The 21,784-nt window shown below is 38.7% G+C and overlaps 1 protein-coding gene across 1 annotated transcript in view; it reads right to left on the bottom strand.

The window, feature by feature from the left end:
• The window catches only part of LOC5571876 (serine/threonine-protein kinase PLK4), a 28,607-nt gene extending 7,346 nt beyond the window's left edge, over nucleotides 1–21,261 (bottom strand). The window contains exons 1-4 of the mRNA XM_021850661.1: nucleotides 21,018–21,261; nucleotides 20,834–20,929; nucleotides 11,367–12,686; nucleotides 306–831 (exon numbers count right to left, since the gene is read on the bottom strand). Coding sequence (XP_021706353.1) covers nucleotides 306–831; nucleotides 11,367–12,686; nucleotides 20,834–20,929; nucleotides 21,018–21,041 — 1,966 coding nt within the window. The 5' untranslated portion in view covers nucleotides 21,042–21,261. The remainder of the gene's footprint in view (nucleotides 1–305; nucleotides 832–11,366; nucleotides 12,687–20,833; nucleotides 20,930–21,017) is intronic.
• Between the last annotated feature and the right edge of the window lie 523 nt (nucleotides 21,262–21,784).

The following is a 21,784-nucleotide window of genomic DNA, read 5'->3' as shown; positions in this document are numbered from 1 at the left end:
TTGAGGAATCTCACTAGGGATTCCTCGAGGAATTCCCCCAGGAATTTTGAGAGGAATGCCCCCAAGAATTCTTACGGACCAAAGTCAGTTCCGGAATAATTAACTTGCACGCAACAATTGTAATCCAACAATTCATTAAACTTTTTAAGTAGCTAGCAATCCAATTGTAAAAAAAAATGAAATTGAAATTATGAATTGACTATCAGCTTCGATATCGTTTTGTAAAGTTTGCCCTTCATATTTTTTGACCATATCGGTAACGTAAAGTACAAACACTTCTGTTAGTATAAGCAGCTTTAACTTACCACTATAGAAACTCGCTTCATAATCCTCCAACGTTTCCATCAGTTGGCACTTGGCCTTCTCGCTGTAGTACGTGATCTTGGGCGTTTTGGCCTTCACCATCTGCACGAACCGGGCCGCGTATTGGTACTTCTTCCAGTGCTTCTCCGGAAGGTTCTCATAGCTGAAAATACTGTCGGCACCTCCCGGCGGCAAATCGGGTGGTTCTTCCTCTATCGGAACGCCTTTCCCCCCATCCGGATGGTACAGCACAAAGCGAAGCCCATCCGACGAGATGCGACAAACGTCCACCACCCGGTTCTCTTTGTAGCGGGTTTTGAACTTGATGAACTCCAGGACGACCTCACCGCTGGATCGGATGCTGAGGATGGCATTTTTCGTCTTGTGCCGATTGGGGAGCAAACGGGCAGTGTTCAGAGGTGGTATGTCCAGACGCTTTTTCGGCGATTTGGTTGGACTTCTGCGCTTCGGAGTGGCACTGCGCGGTGGGTAGTTGTTGTCTTTAGGTTGAAAGTGTTCGATGAAATCCTAGAAACAAAGCAATAAAACGTTGATAAGCATTTCTCCCATTATTGCTGTGGGCAGCGCAAAGATCCCTAAGAAATTCCTTCGGGAATTCTGCCAAGTATTTATTTTTAGAATTTGTCGAATAATAACTCTTAGGGTTCTTTCAGTTATTTGCCTGAAATAGTAAACTCCTTAAACTCCTCACTGAGAGAACTGAAGTTATGTTATTCATAATACCTTTCGTATGAAACAGTATTTTGCTAGCTGAAAAACATTTTATACAACGCGTATGATTTTCATTAATCGTTTATGAAGAACATACGAATTAGATTCAAGGTTCATACGCGGTCCTATAATATTTCATACGATGTGCTTCTGAAATCCAAAGCAAGCCTTGTTTGAAAAATATCATACGTTTTTCTTATGAACCGAGGATCAAAACGGAACAAAATGGCGTTTGATCAAATGAAGCTCGCGAGTTTTTAAGTTCTTGCGAATACGATGGCTGTTTTTAGGGGTAAATACCAAGAGAATAATATTCAAATGTTTTTATTAATATCGACAATTCTATGTAAATTGGCGCAAATATGGAGGTTTGGGCAAAAGATAAAATTTGATAAAATTTGTCTTGTGCAATGGCAAATACGGAGTTATTTGAGCGTGGCATAAAAAACGTGAGTTTGTTTTTCAGGTTTAATATTATGTTTCAAATTATTAATCGACTATCTTCTACAGAATCTGTCCAACTTATCAATAGTGACGAAGAACTCCGTGAGCGGTGTCAAGCTTTTTTCCAGTTCTAACAACGGCGATATTCGATTAAGGTACCGTGGCAAGTGGGTAATGGATTTCGCATAGGTGGGATTCTTCAAATTCTAGAGACTTTAAATTAAAACAAATGTGGTCATGTATATTTTTAGCTTGGCTCCCACCAAATATAAGCAGTATGCTAAAATTGATTTTTATGTAAAATTGAAGAAAAAAGTACAGAAAAAGTTTTTGAAAATCGTCTCTTTACTTTTCACTTGCCCCACAAGTGGGGTAAGTGAAAAGTTTATCGTTTTGAGCAATAAATTCAAAAACAAACAGTTATATTCACGATTCCTATTACCTTTAACATTTGTTAAGGCGTCTCAATGAACAATAACATAAATAACATGTAAACAAAGAACATTTTATTCATTTTCATTTCATTTCATTTTATTGATTGTTTCTTTAGATAGTTTCATACATTATTCATACACTGAGATTTGGAGATCCTTTCAACAGTAAAGTAGTTCATGTATAGTTAATTTAGTTTAGGGTCTATAAATATGGATTCAACTTTAAAGGAAAACTATAACAAAAAAAACCTTTGTAATTGCTTAAAGAAAATGGGATAGCTAAAGGAAAAATTTTCTTAATGTACTAATATCACAGAGGGCGCCGAATAGTTTGTAGCAATGGATTTGCGGAAAGATTGCAGCTATTCCAGAATTTGGGTAGCAGGCCGTTGATCCAGTCATCGATTGTGTTAATTCCGGCTAGCCTATGTAAGGCTTCTGTGTGGTAGTATGGGTCCAGATCTAGTATCATTTTCAGCAGTCGATTTTGTTTGGTTTGTAGTTTCCTGCGATGGGTTCTCGCACAATTGCACCAAGCTGGAAAACCGTAGGTAATCATTGGACGGATGATGGCTTTGTAGAGCAGTAGTTTGTTGGATGTATTCAGGCGAGAGCGACGACAGATTAGCGAGTATAAACAATTAACAAGTTTGTCGCACTTTTGGAGCGACTTCTGGGTATGAATACCAAATTTCAGCTTCTGATCTAGGTTCAACCCCAGATATTTTACTTCTGTTGACCATTCTACTTCGAGCCCCCCCGCAATAATTTTACGTTGCGGTAAGTGTCTCGGACTGCGACGGTTAGAGAAGAAGATTGCTTGAGTTTTGATTGGGTTGATCTTCATTTTCCATTTGCGTTGGTATCCTTCAATGGCGTTTTGTGCGGCTTGCAACTTTGTGATTACTATTGTAGGATCTGAATCAGTTGCGACGAATGCAGTGTCATCGGCGAAGATGAAATAGAGTACTCCATCGACCATAACAACATCAGCGGTGAAGATGTTGTATAGGATTGGGCTGAGAACAGAGCCCTGTGGAACTCCGAAGGGAATGTTTCTACGATCCGACGCCGCACCGTTGACATTAACTTCGAAACAGCGATTTTTGATGAACGATTGGACGATCCAATCCAATGGAAACCCAGCAAATAACATTTTGTGGAGAACGGCATCCTGCCACACAGAATCGTACGCTTTCTCAATATCCAATAGAATCATTCCTGACGATTGTTTGTTGGAAAACCCGGATTTAACTTGACTCACCAACCGCACGAGCTGATGGTTCGTTGAATGTCCACGCTTAAATCCAAATTGTTCATCTGGAACCACATATGCCGTTCCATTCTAGAGAGGATTACGCGTTCTAACAGTTTACTTAGAGCAGGAAGCAGACTGATAGGCCTGTAGTTGCCAGCATTAGTAATATCCTTCCCAGCTTTTGGAACAGGAACGACCACAGCATGTTTCCAAACGGTTGGGAAATAGCACAGCTGTAAGCAGACCGTAAAGATCCTAGCTAACAGGATAACAGCTTTGCGCGGTATCTTCTTCAGTAGCTGGTTGCATAGTTTATCACGACCAGGAGCCTTCTTGTTCTTGAGATTATTGATTAGTAGTTGAACTTCTTTCGGTCTTACCAGACAGGCTGCACCAAACTGGTTGGGTGATTCGTTGATCTCGCGGATTGATTCCGCTACTGCTGTTACCGTGGCATTATCACTAACTGCAGTATTGTTGTGTGCTGCAGCAAAGCTTTCAGCAAGTAGTTCGGCTTTTCCTTGGGATGAAGCAACTTGGAGATCACCATGTCGCAGTGGAGGAGTGTATTTGGTGTTTTTACGTAGTGCTCTGGAGATTTTCCACATTTTAACTTCACCGAAGTTCACATTGCTGATGACTTCCCCAAACTTGTGAAAGCGGGACTGGGCACATTCTTCACGAATTCGTTTGTTGAGCGCATCCACGATTACCTTGTAGAACGGATCTTTCGACCGTATCCATTGCCGCCGGCGCCGATTGCGAAGGCGAATTAAGTTTCTGGTATGCTGCGATATTTCTGGAACATCGTATGGCCGAATAGGCATCCACGATTACCTTGTAGAACGGATCTTTCGACCGTATCCATTGCCGCCGGCGCCGATTGCGAAGGCGAATTAAGTTTCTGGTATGCTGCGATATTTCTGGAACATCGTATGGCCGAATAGGTAGCTTGGGAACGGAAAGACATTCCGCATGAAGAATAGTATTGCTGAAGAACTCGACTGCGCCATCTACAGATGTGATGTCGTTCATCTCCAGAACAATTGGCGCTGTAAGATCGATACTATCGTTGACAATTCTCTGGAATCTGGACCAGTTGGCACGAGCATAGCAATATTTAGTATTGTCGGAAACGTCGGTCGAAGGTGTGGAGTCGACAGTGAATACCACTGGTAGGTGGTCGGAAGATAATTCGTTGATAACGATGGGTCTTGACATATCCACTATGTTATTGGATAAAACCAAATCAAGGGTAGACGACTGCCTTCTGCCCGTGGGATGAAAGGTAGGTGCGTCTGGAGCGTGGATGAAAAAATTCTCTGATACTGACATTTGTAGCAGTTGAGTACCGGCCTTGTTACCTCGGCTGCAGTTCCATTGACGACTGCGAGCGTTAAAATCGCCAATGACAAATGTGGGAATATCACCAGCTGTCAGCATCCTAAGGTCGTTACGAAAATGCTGCCACTCTCCTCTGTGCCGTGCACCCGGAAAGTATGCTGCGACGATCTTCATCAATGTTCCATTACAGACCACGAGGATTCCGATTGCTTCGATGACTTTAGTACAAAGTTCAATTTGCTTGAACGACAGTCCCTTTCTAACCGTCAACATAACTCCGCCTCCCCTCTCTGCATTTTCACGCTGTCTGTCCGCTCGCAAACAGCAAAAGTTCGGATGGATAAAAGAGTTATGCGAGTTCAACCATGTCTCCGAAACAGCAGCCACGTCAATACCATGCCGGTGAAGAAAATCGAAGTATTCGAGATATTTTCGCAGAATAGACCTTCCGTTCCAGTTAAGCATTTTTAGTTTAGCGTGATTAGGCATTGTAGACGTATTTTAGCATCAGCTCAGATAGAGCTGAGAATTGTTCCATTTTGTTTCTGCACCCTTGCAGACGGAGAAACATATCGCGGGCCAAGCTCAGAAATTCCGATATGGAGAATAGATCAGGGTCCATTCCACTACCACCGACTTCGCTATTACGAACCACATCGGAGTATCGCGGACGGCCGTTGTTATTATGTGGTTGACGATGATGTTCGACGCTAGGAGACAGCAGGGATTGTCCCTGCGGAGAAGTATACGGATTCTGGGATTTTCTCTTCACAGTGACACGATCTTCAATTGACTTCAGGTATGTCTTCCTGGCAGGACAACCTCGAAAATTTGCTGTGTGATTACCGCTACAGTTTGCACACTTGATTTGAGCACGATTATTACGATCACTCTCACTTAAGTTTGCTTTTACCGGCAGCTTGCATTGGACCGATTCGTGCCTCTCTCCACATTTAACACACAAGGGGTTCATGTTGCAATTGGTCTTTCCGTGACCGAATCGTTGACAACGATGGCATTGAACGACGTCACTTTTATTCTTCACATAGGGTCGCCATCTAACGATGACGTTAAAGAGCGATCTAACTTTTCTTAGTTCTTGCAACTTCACTGTACCCTTCTCGAAATGTAGCATGTACAGAACGTTGTCTTCCACACCGTTCTTCTTCACAGAGAACACTTTCACTTCTTTTGGAGAAATGTTATTACTGTTCAGTTCTTCTTTGAGTTCTTCGAGGTCATACATCGATAAACCCGAAAGTATGATCTTCACAGGTATTTCTTCCGCTGGGACATAACTGTAGAACTGCATTCCGCTTTGTTTCAGGCTAGAAATCGTTTGGTGGAAGTATTGTTTACTTCCAAGAATGAGCTGAACACCGTTTTTGATCACCTTCATTTGGTACTTGTCTTGAGGCACATTCTCCGTTGAGAAAAATTGGCGAAGTTCCTTTGTACTTTTCCCAGTGACCGTTATTGGTGGGCATCTGAACTTTTTGGGTTCGGAGGGCCCCGGTGGTAATAGCTGGTTTTGGGGTGTGTTGTCATAAGTGTCCCCGACATCATTAGGCAGTCTGTTGTAGATATTGTTGTGACAGACGGCACTCATATTACAGTGGGTTGACTGAGTGGAAGTCGTGAGTTCAGGGTGGCTCATTTTTTGACGCTTCGGACACTCAGGGGTAGATCCTTCGTGGCCATTAGAATTAGCTGCGATTCTATGTGACTTGTTGTAGTCACATCTTATTTGTATCCCGGACTTTCCGGGGACATTCAAGTGACCCTGGGTAGGGGGCGGGACTAAGAAATCCAACGCGAATGTATCTGGGACTTTACACTATCGAAAACACGACGAAATTTACGTTGCAAAAGTGAACGAAATGAGGCGCGTACAATATCCGACCGTGTTGCCAGATTGACTGGAACATTTTATTTTTGTTACTTGAAGTTTCTTCTGTTCAGTTATGTTTGTTGAAATGATTCGACAACATTATAATCGCAACATTTCCCATGGTAGTTATTACATCATGGGACAGCAATTCCATTTCTGCTTTGTAGAATTTTCATCGCTCGTTAATTGTTTTTATGAATATCGGATTTGACGTCCGATAATTTTTCGGGAGAAATCAAACGGAATCCTCCAATAAAGTATTTCGAAACTTTCTTCTGTGGGTAGACCTATACCCCAATGAGAATATATACCAAGGTGAGGAAATGACACTTAGTGTGCGTGACATCCATGTACGGTGCAAAATGATTCACCACTACAAGCAAGCGAGCTCCCATAAGAAGCCGTGTAAATTAGTGACGTAGTTATTTTTGTTTACGTTTTTTTCTCTTTACTAATACACAGCCATTGCTTCTTCTTCCGCACCTTAGTATATATTCTCATTGCCTATACCCCATTTCTTTGTGTTTTGAGCTAGCTTTACATAGACATTCCACGAGATTTCCGTGCCAACTCTTATATTGGAATTTTTCAATCAACGTCTTCCTTTTGATCGGCTGTCCGAAAGACATATATTAATATCGTAATATTTGGAAACCTTTTTTTAGAGAAATGCCATTATAATAGCTTTTAACGCTTCGAGTATAGTGTTTCTTGAATTATAAACACGGTCTGTTATTCGATGAAAATTGCGCACCTTATATATTTATAGCTACCTGAAGAGAAAACACAAATCCAATCTCTAATGAGAAACTTTTCACTTGCCCCACGTGATTAGAAAATTGACGGTGTTTCAATTTAGTTATTTTTAGGTCTATGTCGAATTAATTCTAAAACTTTTTTCATTGCAGTTTAAAACTGTCAGAGGGGACAACTTAGAAGTGGTACAGAAAATTATTTTCCGCCACTTTTTTCCGCTGAAAATATTAAAATAAGATTGCACGCCGCCAACTTTTTACGGAGTTATATTTGAAAGGTTAACAAACTTTCGCTGTGATGTTTTGAATGGCTTCGAAGGTTTACGCATGAGTTTAAAACGTCAATTCACATATTTAGTAAAATATGAAAATTATTTTCACTTCCCCCATCTACCCACTTGCCCCGCGGTACCTTACATGACAATTTCAACGAGGAGATAAACTATTGATTTGTAATTTACAAACTATGATGAAATGTATACTTTCTGATAAATGCTTATTTTCTCATTAAAATTTTGTTGTATAAATTTAGAAAAACTACAACACCTCTTGTTAAAATTAAAATATTACAAAAGGCATAATAATATGAAATAAATTACATTAATTTGCGTATAAAGATCATACTTGGATATATAGAGCTTCATATAAATACACTTTGAAGTTCATAGCATATTCATATCATACCACAAGTTCATTCGTTCATAGCGCCATCGTATGAAATATATAATATTTTCTTTTGGTAAAATTTTATTTCCGCTTCGTATGAAAATGGGAATATTACAGATATTGTTTTATTAGATATTCCACGGAGAAATAATTAGTTCTTCTGATGACTTATTACCCAGACAACCAGAATGTACGTATAACGGAATCACCTTTTGTGTTATGCGATTCTTATATGTGGAAAGTTTCACAAATAAGCGACACAAAACAAGATGGGTCGATCAAATTGAAGACGATCTGCGAACCCTTCGCAGAATGCGTGAATGTTGACGGGCAGCCATGGACCGAGTTTCATGGAGACGTCTACTACGTACAGCAGAGGCCACCCAGGTCTTAGCCTGACTGGTAAGGTAAGGTAAGAAATCTCAAGATCCCCATCCCCTCATAACCCTTTACGCTATTAATGGACCCCTATGCACAATAGTCGGAATAAAAAAATGGCTAAAGCTTTTTCGCTTCAATTAAGGTGAAACAGTTTGGAATCAACTTCTAAGATTGCACTAAAACTTCAGAGGCACAAATCTCGCGAAGAAAGCATCCCACAACAGTGCACTTTTTATTTTGGCTTTGTGCACTAGCAGAAAGCTTAAAATAAGAAGATCAGGAACATTTGCCAACTATTCCTCCAGTTTTGTGCCTTTGAAAACGTGAGTAGGTGGAGAAGTCGGCCATTGTGACGGCCATCTTTGCATTCCGAGATGTTTCACCTTAAAGGAATATGTAATCTGAATATGACCGGCGTAAAAAAAAAGATCATTTTACCGTTTCCCATATAAAATGACCAAGTTTGATGACTTGGATCTTGGCTCCTAGAACTCCGGTTGGGCTAACATTTTTACCGCAACTAGTTAATAACTTGATTTGAACTTTTTGATAATAATTTGTGCAGCGAAAACCCCACTTTAAAGATATCGCAAATGCCTCATTTTGTAAAAAATGCAACATTTTTCATTTTGAACTATTTTTGAAACGAAAGGATTTAGAACAATATACCTGTGGCAAAAATGAGTTAACAAGATAAACAAGTATGCAGAACACAATTTTTCAGTTAACATCCATACTTTTCAAAATACCTATATCTAAACCAAAATTTTGACATTTCTTTCAATATGGGACATTTGCGATAACTTCAAAATGTGTGAGTTTTTTGCTCCACAAAGTTCACGGAAATATCCTAGCGGTAGAATTTTCAGATCAATTGAAGCTCTAGCAGTCAAGATCCAAGTTCCAGAATTTCGCCATTTTGTATGAAGAACGGCAAAATGATTTTTTTCGCCGGTTACTGTATACCATTTAATTGTAAATGTAATATTTTACACACTCGATTACCAATGGGTTTTAGGGCGAGATCATAAGTTATGCGAAATTTGTTGATTTTTTAATAAGTCCCAAATAAAAATCTTGGAGGGTGGGGATTGCTCATCAAACCTTCCGGTCCGCCTCATAGTTACGTACTATTTGGTGCTGGGTATAGTTCTTGTTTTTCCAGCTGTATTGAAAAGCATGAGCCATAGTCTTTGGCATACAATCGGATCTTTCTTTAGCAGAAAAGAACCGAAATGTCTATCGACGACCGGTGATTGCTAGCAGATATAGTGGAGAGCTTGTCTTGAAACGTTCATCGCTTCAAGCTAGTTGAAAAACTGAATACACTGATTGCCTGTCGATCAGAGCCGAACTAGGCATAGATCGTCTACATACATCTGAATCTACATGTCTCCGATGTATTACATCGTTCCAGGTGGGAGTTATCTGATATGTGAATATGGTACCATAACAGAATTTTCCATCTGAACGAAGTGATAAATCATAATATTCCGCAAACTGTATCACACATCTACAGAATGTATTGCGTGAAGTTAAGACACAGCAGAGTATTGGGTACATAGGACCAAGTCCCTGCCGGGTGGCGCGAAACTGATGAGCGATAGACAATAGAATCAACAACACTGCCATAAGGGATAGTAAGCATGTGACTATTGTCGAAACTATGATTAGGAGGCAAATCAACATCCCAAGATCAAATTTTTGTTACAACCAATGTAGGTATTATTAAATTAGGCTGTAGAAAATGATAAATATCTGCAAGGTAATAAATGCTCGTAGTCTGTTTTCTTCGAATACACATGTATAAATGGTTAAAATTGACGAATCATACGCGGAATTTATTAAACGGATCATGAAATTAGGACTGAAATCATAATGATGATAGATTATCAACTTTCCTTTCGTCGTGCTATTTTTTACCGTTAGAATCACTAAACTGATTGGTTTCCCACTACATACACCAATACAACAGTGCAAAAACTGAAATATTATAATCGCGCGTTGAAACTTATTCAGTGAATTCTTGTATATAGCTAGTATAAATGACAGAATCATCAACTTCTTAAACTTTCTTTAACTGAAAACAGGATGCTTGTTTATCAAACATGCTCAATCTGCACCTAAAATCTCGGATCCAAATAGTTTTCTAAATAAAAATTGTGTCTAAATAAAACGTGCAGGCCAACAAAACATAATTGAGTAGGAGTTTACAAGTTACTTAGCACATGAAAAGCATTTTGAAAAGGGATTTTGACGGTTCGATTGGCGGCTTACCGCCTACTCGCATTTCTCCCTTTTAGGATCTCTACTCACAACAATAATTATTTAACACAAACTAATATCAGATGGGTCGCCATTCTGTGGAGTGATGTGGCCCCTTCCTTTCCTTGTTTTATTATCTTTCCAGAACAACCGAAATGAAGAAGGAAACCTCCAAGCCATTGTGGAGAAGTGATGTCACAACAGGAAGATACGCATACCCGGCACACAAATACCCCCACCTCAAGATCGTGGGGGTCGTAAATCGGTTTGATTACATGCATAATAATAACTATTTACACCCTGACAGAACTGCCTATCTCAAAAATAGGTAAGAAGGGCGGGACGATGGTGCGAGCCTACCCACTCTGTCATCGGTGGGCGTCGGGCGTGCTAACGGGTATAGCAAGGCCTATGGGGCTCTGCCTGCACAAATCATGTTTTCTTTCTCTTTCACTTTTTGTGAATTTGCTAACAACAATGCCATTAAAGTAAATCCAATACAGGAATGCAGTGCAGAGCCTCATAACGCCGTTTTCGGTAAACGTATTTCCCAGCGTGGGGTTTATAGGGATGTTTGTGTAAACAACGCAGATTGGCCATGGCTAGGGGGTGCGTTGATATTAGCAGATTAGCAGATTAGCAGAAGTCCCAAATAAAAATCTTGGAGGAAGTCTTTGCAATAGTAGGATAATATCCTGGAGGATTGAGGCTTTTTTGGGAAATTTCGTGATGAATCTTAGGAGTGTTTTTTGCAGTTAAATTGAATTGAAGGTATTGAAGTATCTACAATTTTGGAGGAATTTCGAAAGAACCACTAAATTAATTCCAGAAGATATCTCCGGAGCCGAAATTACGCTGTTCTGAGGCCGTAAATTACCCTATTTCATACTTACATAATTTCCCGGATTCAATGGCGTTTCCCGGTCACCCCTCCTGTGAAGAGCATAGTTCTCCTTTTCACCAAACGACGAAGGACCAGCAGCACTATCTGCTCTCTGGTATAGCATCGATATGGAAGCCGATTTGGGTTTGGAATTCAGCAACGAAATAGCATGTTGCTGTATCATTTGCTGTTGATGCTCCTGCAGAAGCACTCCCGAGCTGCCCTCGGATGCCGATCGTCCCACGCTGGCAATGTCCGCTTTGTTAATGTTGTACTTTTCCATCAGCTCCAAACTGTTGAACTGCTGCAGCAGGGATATCTGATTCAGATGGTGTTGCATGGGGCGGGACGATGGGGCCATCGTTCGAGGATCGTTGCTAATGCCGGAGAAAAAATCCGACGTTGGTTTGTTGTGCGATGCAGATTGAGGTCGCTGCTGTGGCAAGATGCTCTCCTGGAAGTCGTACTCGTGTTCGCTGATCGGTTGGTACCGAAGAGGCATTTGATGGATGATTGGGGCTTGTAGCCGTTGATCCTGGCCGTAGCTCGAAGGGATGTTGGATCGGTTGGATCCTCCGTTGCTGGACATCGTTACGAGTCCGCTATCGCTGGAAGCTAGAGTTCCTCCGCCACGATAGCTATCGTAGCTGGTGGCCTTTCTCATAAACGGATGCTGCAATACCTGATCCAGCTTGATCCGCTCCGCAGGGTTCTTCTTCAATAGTTGATCTATCAGATCCCGTGCCTCCGAAGAAATGTACGGCGGAATGGTGTAGTTGGACATCACGACCTTCGTCAGGGTGGACTTGACTCCTTCCGTGTCGAAAGGAGGTTTCCCCACCAGGAAAGTGTATAGCATACAACCAAGACCCCAGACATCGGCCGGTAGACCATGTGATGCCCGGGACGCCACCTCCGGCGAAATATAATTCGGAGTCCCGCATAGGGTCATATGCTTTTCATCCGGTCGTGTCAACTGCGTGGCCAGTCCAAAGTCCGATATCTTGACGGTCATCTGTTTCGTCAGAAGCAGATTGGCAAGGGACATGTCCCGGTGCAGAATGTGGTGCGAATGGAGATACAGAAGGCCATCCACCACCTGTTTCAGGACCGACGCAGCTTCATATTCATTGAAAGTCTTCTTCGTCTCACGGAGATACCGTTGCAGTTCACCGTTTTCGGCCAGCTCCAGAACCAGATAGACATGGCTGGCATCCTCGAAGAACGTGTACAGTTCCAAGATTGACGGGTGCTTCAGCTGGGAATGGATACTGACCTCCTGCCGGACTCGATTGGCCATCCCCGAGGATTGCATCAACTTTTTGTCGATCTGAAATATACATGAAATTTTAAAATTATTCGTGTTATAAGCGGTTTTTCACCACTGCTTATGCCTTAAACTTAGTTTAACTATATGGGTAAACGTGGTTTACGGCTTAAGGTGAAGAAATCTGCCCTTAAAGTCTTAGAGGTCATCCATGAACGACTTAGCATTTTAAAAAGGTTTCACTTACTCAGACCAGGTAGTGACTAAATGTCTTGAAACTAGGAACTTAAGAGAACTCTTGCTTGAAAAAAGAGACCAAATAGGAACCAAAAAGCAATCTAACAAAATTTAAGAGAAAAAAAACCTTGACATAGTTGGGATTTATCAAATCCTAGAAACTTCAAATTAAAAAAAAAGATGTCGTGTATATTTTTCAGCTTGACTCCCACCAAATATAAACAGTATGCAGAAATTTATTTGTATGTAAAATTGAAAAAAAAAGTACAGAAAAAGTTTTTGATAAACGTCTTCTCACTTTTCACTTGCCCCACATGTGGGCATGATAATAGCTTTAAACGCTTTGAATATAGTATTTCTCGAATTATCAGTACGTTCTGTTGTTCTATGATGTTTGCGAACCTTGTATACTTATACGTACCTAAAGAGAAAACATAAATTCAATCTTTAATGAGAAATTTTTCACTTGCCCCACTTGATTAGAAAATTAACGATGTTTCAATTTAGTTATTTTTAGGTCTATGTCGAATTAATTCTAAAACTTTTTTATTGCTGTTTAAAACTGTCAGAGGGGACAACTTAGAAGTGGTAAAGAAAATTATTTTCCGCAACTTTTTTTCCGCTGAAAATATTAAAATAAGCTTGCACTTGTTACGGAGTGATAGTTGACAGTTTAACAATCTTTCGCTCTATTATGCAATAATGGCTGAAAAATCTCAGAAATCTCTTGCCTATCGTAATGTTCTCAATGGCCTCAAAGGTTCAGTTAAATATACCAATTATTTTCACTTACCCCATTTACCCACTTGCCCCGCGGTACCTTACTCTAAAGATGTCTTCATAATTTTATTTATTGAGGACTACCAATTTTGTTTTAGATGTGTTTAAGAATTGAACCTAGAATTTTTCTAAGAATAACCCTAGAAACCAACGCAAAAAATACTTCAGAGATTTCATCAGGAATTACTTCAAAGATTTTTTCAGATTTTTAAATTCTCTATTACCTAAGCCTGCTTTTAGACGGGATACCTTTTGAAATTTTGTGTTTTTTTTGGCTCGGAAATCAAAATGATTTTATTTTTGGCTTTTGCGCCATAACAAGCATATAAGGTAAATTTAATAAAACTTTTGAAACATTTAAGTATTTTTATTTTTTTCTTTTTTGAATAAATTTTAAAAATTGTATTTTTTTTATAATTTATAAATGCCTGGATCTAATTTAACATGTAATACAAAAATTGGTTCATTTTATGTTTTTCTTCAATCTTGTTGTTGTTGTTTGTGAGGGACTTTAACCCCAAGATCATTCATCCCTCTTTTTTTTTTTCTTCAATCAACCTATTAAAGAAGTAGAGCCCGATGGAATTGAAATAATTTCAGTATTAACAGGTGTGAACTTGTCAAGGATCCACGCAGGTTGCATTGAACCAATGCAAGTTGGGTTAGTCGGGAAATGTTTGAAAGAATTGTAGGAGTAATGCTTTGATTGAATGCTGCAGAAATTCCTAGATACATTTGTAAAGGAAATCCCAGGTATAATTTATTGAGAAATTCCTGGCAAAGTTTTTAATAGATTTTCTTTAAAAATCCCTGGATGAATTTTTCGAACAATTATTGGGAAAGTGGAAGAATTGTTGAAGGAATTCTCATAAACGTGAGTGGAAGAATAAACGAACAAAATTCCAATAGAATTTCTTCAGAAAAACACTAGAATAAATCTGGAATAAAAGTTAGTCCTGAGAAAATGTTTAGAGTAATTCCTGCGGAAATTACTGGAGGTACAAGCGCTTCAGTGCTCAAGGATTTTCCGAAGAAAATTCTGGATATCTATAAACAAGAATATCTAGGAATATTTGAGGAAGAGCACCTGCACCAGAAAAAAACCCTCGAGATAAATCATCAGAATTCCATAATCTTTTCCTCAAGTAATCTGGGAAAAATTCTGAAGAACCAGTACAATAGTGTCATAATAATCTCTGAAATTTTCTATGGAGCCTCTAGATTTTTACACCAGGATTCACTGCAAACATACTGTGTTCGCACCTAACATTGCGTTTTTGGCTGAAGAAGTAAACATTGTATTGCAATGATTTTTTCGTCTGAATTCTTCATACTTGCTAACAATACTAATTTATTATTACAAGAAATTCCAAAAAATAAAAACAATCGCCATTTTTCTACGATTTTTTTTTTTTCAAAAGTGCGCAAAGATAGGCCCTAGGTGCACAAATATGGTGCTTACATGGTAATGAGGTGAGAAGTGGCTTTAGAGACCGTTTTAAAATAAAGATTTTGGAGACCTTCCATTAATAATAGGAATTTATTAGAGACTTGCATTAAAATAGTGACCAAGGCTCTTAAAAGAGTCCTACCAGGGCTGGTAGCGACTGAGTGTTTTAGAAATAGGACTTCATGCCTGAAAAAGAGACTAAATAGGAATCTGCGCAGGAACCAAAAAACAGAAAGAAACCAATCAGGAACCAGGGGAAGAGAATTTTAATTACAATTTCTCAAAAAATTAGACCAGAAATATCTCTAAGGGTATTTCTAAGTTTTTTTTTTCAATTCCTTGTAACATGACGACAATTGTAGCTGCTCAGGTACTACTGTCGTATTTTTTTTCGTGCTTTTCGCTAGCAAATTCCAGAAATTAATCCAGCTATTTGCTCAAATTTTCCTTAAGGTTTTACTTCGAGTCTAGTACACGATACTGTGGATGGCTTTACAATTGAGGTCGAAATACGCGTATACTGAGAAGCAACGAACATTTTTGTCGACAATACCTACAACTAACTTATCAGCATTTTGATACACAAGGGCTCTGGAGTCCCTCAGTTGCCAAAAATGGAACTAATCAGACATGTACCGCAATGCCTATCAAACAACTTTACCGAAAACGCCACTGCTCTGCATTGGCAGACATATGAAAGTTCTAAATTTTCCATGCTCACTAGCGTTTTAGGTTCAGGACTATGTGACAGAATATCGTAATAACAGATACTCCTGAACCAAACAAACAATTTTGCTGAAAACATAGCCAATATTGGTTTAATAGCAGGTTCGCATCTTGAGATATGAGTTAAAAATATTTTTTGATGCTCACTAGCACCTACTAGAGGTAGAATGTTAAACATGCAATACACCCCAACCTCTTTTTACGACCGTTATCGGGGGGTCGTAAAAAAATCGGTCGTAAAAAAAATCAGGGTTATAATTATGTTTTTGAAAAATGCAACGTCTAGATGCGGAAATACTGATTCGACATATTCGGCAAAGTTGAAGCATGGGTTGAGAAGTTTCCAAAATGGATGTTCAAGTTTTCATAATTTGTGTAATAAATGACAACACTGCTCGATTGTTTTTAAAAAGAGACAATTTTATGGGGGTGTGATATGCAAATACCAAAAAATTTTAAAGATAACGATACCGAGTATTCACCAAAGTTGAAAGAAGTGTTGCGTGCCATACAGTCGGCCGAATCACAAATGTTCATGTGGCTGGCAACACTGTTTAAGAAGAATAAAGTAAAGATCAAAACCATCAAACTTGAGCGGAACAGAAAAATATAATGCTTAGCAACATAGCAATACTCTTCAACTGTAATCCAGTTTTTCATGAAGGGTTCAAAATTTTGTCGTAGCTGGCAACACTGCTAAGTGAAATTGCGCCACCAGGCAGTACAAGTGTGCATGCAACTTTTGTTTTGCGGATATCACAGGATCCTGGCCACTTAGAGAGATGGCGTCTTCGGCAAAGTTGTTCAGTAGCTCAAGCGCTATCATTATAAAAGTTATGAGATTCGAAATTTTGCCACCAGGCGGCGCTAGTGAGGATAGAATTTTTGTTTTGCGGATAGCTTTTGATTATGACTATTCAAAAAGATGGCGTCTTGGGCAAAGTTGTTCAGTAGCTCAAGGACTATCATTATCAATGCTATGAGATTCAAAATTTTGCTAAAAGGCGGCGCTAGTGAGCATGAAACTTTTGTTAGCGCTTGAGCTAGTGAACAACTTTGCCCAAGACGCCACGTTTTTGAATAGTCATAATCAAAAGCTATCCGCAAAACAAAAATTCTATCCTCACTAGCGAGGCCTGGTGGCGGAATTTTGAATATTATAGCTTTTATGATGATAGCGCTTGAGCTACTGAACAACTTATTATTATAATGATATATCATATCATATGAAGTATAGCAGAGCTGGTAGCAATCAGAGTCCAAAATAATAGTGACTTTGGTGACCAAAATGATCAAAATAGTGACCAAATACTGACCAAAAAGTGACCTAAAAGTGACTTCAAAACCAGAAGTATTAGTCATAAAATAAACCAGAAATGAAAATACGTTCTATATTGATATTTACGAATGCAAATATTGAGTAAATTTAGAATATAAAGAACAGCAGTAATTGTTGGAAATGTTTCTTAACATTTATCTGTCCAGGATAAGTCTTGATTGCTCAAAAAGATGGTACATTTAAGATTTAACTTATTCATAAAAAGAGGATGAATTTCCGAACATTCTGAAAAAAAGCCTTGCCTTTCAAAAATGGAAAACAAGCAGAAAAACAGAAACAAAGGTAAAATTTGTGGCAGAAATTCTGTAAAATTAAACCCCTTTCTTCTAAGTAAACACTTATAACACTCATATCTACAATTAAACGGAACCTTCCAATAAATGAATTTCTGAAAACAATCATATCGTAAAACTCGTGAGGTTACAGGATTTATATGTTCTACGACCCTGAAAATGACTAATTTTGCATACCATGCAACCCCGCTAATTTGGACGATACCTCATGCAAACCATTTGAATTTAAATACTTAAAACCGTGTTTCTGTTTAGCCTTCTGGCTGTTTCGTTTTAATTCAGTGTTTCATTTCACAACGTTCCATTTGACTTCATTGCATTCCATGAGCTAAATGACTGTTTAATCATTTTTTTTCTGAATGAATCAGGAGTTAAAATAGAAAAATGATCACATTCAAAGCGGTCAAATCAATGGGGATATCTAGTATTTACATTGTAAACAAACAGTAAACGATTGAAACCGCATATGTGTTGCTAAAATGTATTAACAGTATATTTGACGTTAGGGAATCACCACTGATATCACTATAAACAGTTTAAAGTCGCTTTCTTCAGGAGGAAATCTCCAGAGGAATTCCTGGACAAAATCCCCAGAGAAATTCCTGGGAAAATCCTCGGATAAATTATCTGAATAAATCCCCGAATTCCTGGACGAAATCTCCGGTGGAATTGCTATTGGAATGCCTCTGAGAAACTTCCGGAGAAAATTCCTGAAGGATCTCTTAAATTTTTTTTTAGAATTCCTGGCAGAAATCCTTAAGGGATTTTCTGAAGGAAATCCCTGGAAGAATTTCTGGATGAAATCTACGAAGAAATTTTTGATGGAAATACCCGAAGAGATTCCTGGAGGAAACCCCCGAAGGTATTTCTGTAGCAAATCCGCGGATGAATTCTTGAAAGAAGACCCCGTAGAAAATCCAAGGGGAAACTACTGGTGGGAATCCATGGATTAGTTCCTGGTGGAAATTTTGTTAGATACATCGGAACAACTTCGGTAGAATTTCTAGAAGAGCTCCTGGAGGACTCTGTTGGAGAACTTCGTTGAGGAATCTTTAGATGTATTCTCGTAGAAATTCTTGTATTCCCCAGAAAAATAGCCTGATGTTTGCTTTCCTTTTTAAATCACTCAACTTTTGCACCCTCACCTCCTAGACTACAAAGCTATTACAGGGACACAAATCCGAACTGGTAAACAAACATATGTCAAACCAGATTTGGAACAGCTCAGGTCTTGTTTCAAATCCGACCAAAAATATACCAGGCTGCTAGCCTGTTCCAAAAAATAGACTCTAAAATTGGTATAAAATAAAATTGGAACTTCATTTGCAACATCATTTCAAGCTCCATTTTTTACTATGGTCCAAAAATTTGGACCAAACCTGTGATTTGGTCCACCAGTGAAGTTGCCCTAAATTTTCCCAGAATCTCCTAGGATCGGTGTTCCCTTAGTAGACAGTCCCCTATAGTCGCACTAGTAGCTTTTTACGGCCGTTTCGCTAGTAATCGTTGCAAAATATTTTTAAACATGAAGGTCGGTAGCTATTTATCTAAGTACCAATGGTGCACAGCTCGATTTTGTTCAAAAAATGATCGAAATAAATAGTTTTCTTCAAAATTTAAGCTCCCTTGCACCTATAGTTAACCTATTGCTCCTATAGTAGCACTACTAACAGAAACTATTTTTTATTAAATAAAATAGTTGATAAACTAAGAACTTTTTTACATCAATCGGTAGCTTTCGATCCACACTTTAAAGGAAAAATATAAAAGTTCTGTAAAAATACGGTTTTGATTTGTGTTTTGCCTACTCCGTGAGGCTAGTGCTACTATAGGAACAGAAATTAGAAATAGTGCTACTATAGGCACATGTGTTCCTATAGTGGCACAAGCGATAAAAAATACAAAAACATGAGTTATCGTATATTTTAGATTTGTTCCACAAAGCTAAGGTAAAATTATTCCAGAAAGCTAGCCAGGATTCCCTATTTTTCTTGACACTTTCGTTTCCCAATCACACAATATTTGTCTTTATTTATTACAAATATCTATTTCTTTTTGATGAAGTTTGAAAAGCTCAACCAGCCTTAAATTTAATTTTCAGCAAATCACGAAAATAGTGACTAAGTCACTAAGACTTTTTGTTGGAAATAGTGACTTTTAAGTGACCAGGTCGAAAAAAGTGACCAAGTCACTAAAAAGTGACTTGCTACCAGCCCTGTCCATGGGATCCGTAGAAAAAAATCTGAAGGATCCACTGGGCGATTTTCGGGACAACTGTTTGAAAAAAAAAATCCCTTGAAACATTGATGTACGATTTTTTATCCTTAGACGATACCTAAATAACCTGGACTTTTTTATTATTATAAATTATTTGAGTTGATGTATTTATCGGCGTGAAAACGCAACATCGGCGGCGAGACGTTGATAGGCATATGGCGCGCCGCCGATGTATTAATCGGCGTCGGCGTGACGTGAAATGGGTCGGTGGCGGCGGCGTGGCGCGGCGGCGCACAGGTCTATTAGAGGCCATTTGCATTCGAATTACAAATAGAATAGAGTGATTAGTGATGATTGTGACCCACAATAGTGTGGAGCTGTTGTATGTATGTTGTATATTATATTCAGCATATTCTGCAGATTTTTCCCTAAACATATAGAGATAATTTTCTGAGGAATTTGTTCAATGCGTCTTTCTTATAAATTTAAACAATTCTGAGATAATTAAAATGAAATTTAAATTTACATATTTTCTTGCATAAGTTTCACGTTGCATAAGTTCTTTCTCTTCTGTAGAGTGAAGAATAGAATAGACATAAATCGACCATTTTTTTAAATCAGATTCTGCTGATTATTAGCACTTTCAGATCTCATTTATAGGCACTTCTTTTTTGTTGTAGGTTGAAATAGAAAAAAAAAACTAGCAATTTTTTCTCAATATTTTATGTCACTTGAAATTAAATTTTGATTAGTTCAAGTATTTCGCAGCCGTTGAAGACGTATCTTAAATAATGAATTTTTAGCTTCCTAAAATCAACTATTTATTCGGTGATCATTTATGCAGTTGGATATATATCTTAAATCTGAAACTATTTCGTGAAATCTTGAGAAAAAACTGGAAATATCAGGTACTATTTATGCAAACGAGTGAACACTCGTCATTCCTGGAAGTGTTTTCAAATATCATTAATTTGCTTGTTGAGTTAATTTGTAGTTGTCGAAATTAGAATTTGTCTTAAATGAGCAAATGCCACGAGGGGGGAGGGGTGTAAAAAATCACTTGAAGATTTTTATGTTATTTATGAGTCGACCCTAATATAGCTCTCCACATCAATCAGAGAAATAAAGTGACCACCGAACCGGAACGAGCGCGGGAAACAGCACTTACCATCTTGATCGCCACGAAGGTTCCACTTCCCAGGCATCTTGCACGGTAAACACTTGCAAATCCACCTTTGCCAAGAATTTCGTACACTTCGTAGTCCTAGAATATTGTACAATTCCAAATTAGAACACTATTTTCTAGTCGGGATCATCACTGCATCGTAACGAACGTAAACAACGGCACTAACCTCAATCCGATCGCCGAAGCTCATCTTACTGGGTTAACTCGATTTTCTCGTGCGGTTACTTCCAATAATCCACTGTAATTCAATAAAGCAGCATTGCTGCATTCCTTTCGTCAAACTTCACTGATATTACACTTTGTTTTTACATTAAAACACTGCCCCGCAAGCGGACTGAATTTCTGGAGTGAAGCGATTTTTATTGATAAACAGAAAGCGTTGTTGGATTGATTTTGGTTTTGAATCGGAAAATGACGTTTCCAGTTGGAATTTCGATAGGGTTACCAGTCGTGAACGTCACAACGGGAGTCGGGTGCGTTCTCAGCGTTTACTACACGGGAAAATATCTCGACCAGGGATGGGAAATGTACTGTAGCAAACATTTACCGCCTCTATAGAGCTTAGTGACATTTGAACACACGTAGACTAGCATACGCTCGTCATACACAGTTTGTTTTTGTTTTCCTCAAAGAAACTTGCACACGCTTTCCAGACTCACTAAAATGCATATGGAAATATTACCCAATTTGAAAAATTTAAACCCGTTTTCTGCGTGTTTTTCAAGACTGAGTGCATATTGTTTTCCTCTAAGGTTCACAACTACATCTACACTAGGGTACCCATACCATTGGGCGTGAAAACCACTATATATACATGTTTCTACATGACCATCAAAATCCAAAGCAACCCGGATAAAAAATACAATACAAAAACTATAACGTATTGTAACATTACCAGTCAATATATTGGAAATAAAATACAGTATATTGTAA

This window comes from Aedes aegypti, chromosome 3, assembly GCF_002204515.2.
Source record: "Aedes aegypti strain LVP_AGWG chromosome 3, AaegL5.0 Primary Assembly, whole genome shotgun sequence".
In the NCBI taxonomy this organism is placed as follows: domain Eukaryota; kingdom Metazoa; phylum Arthropoda; class Insecta; order Diptera; family Culicidae; genus Aedes; species Aedes aegypti.
Note: the sequence above shows the minus strand (reverse complement) of the source record. Positions and strands in the feature narration are given on the sequence as shown.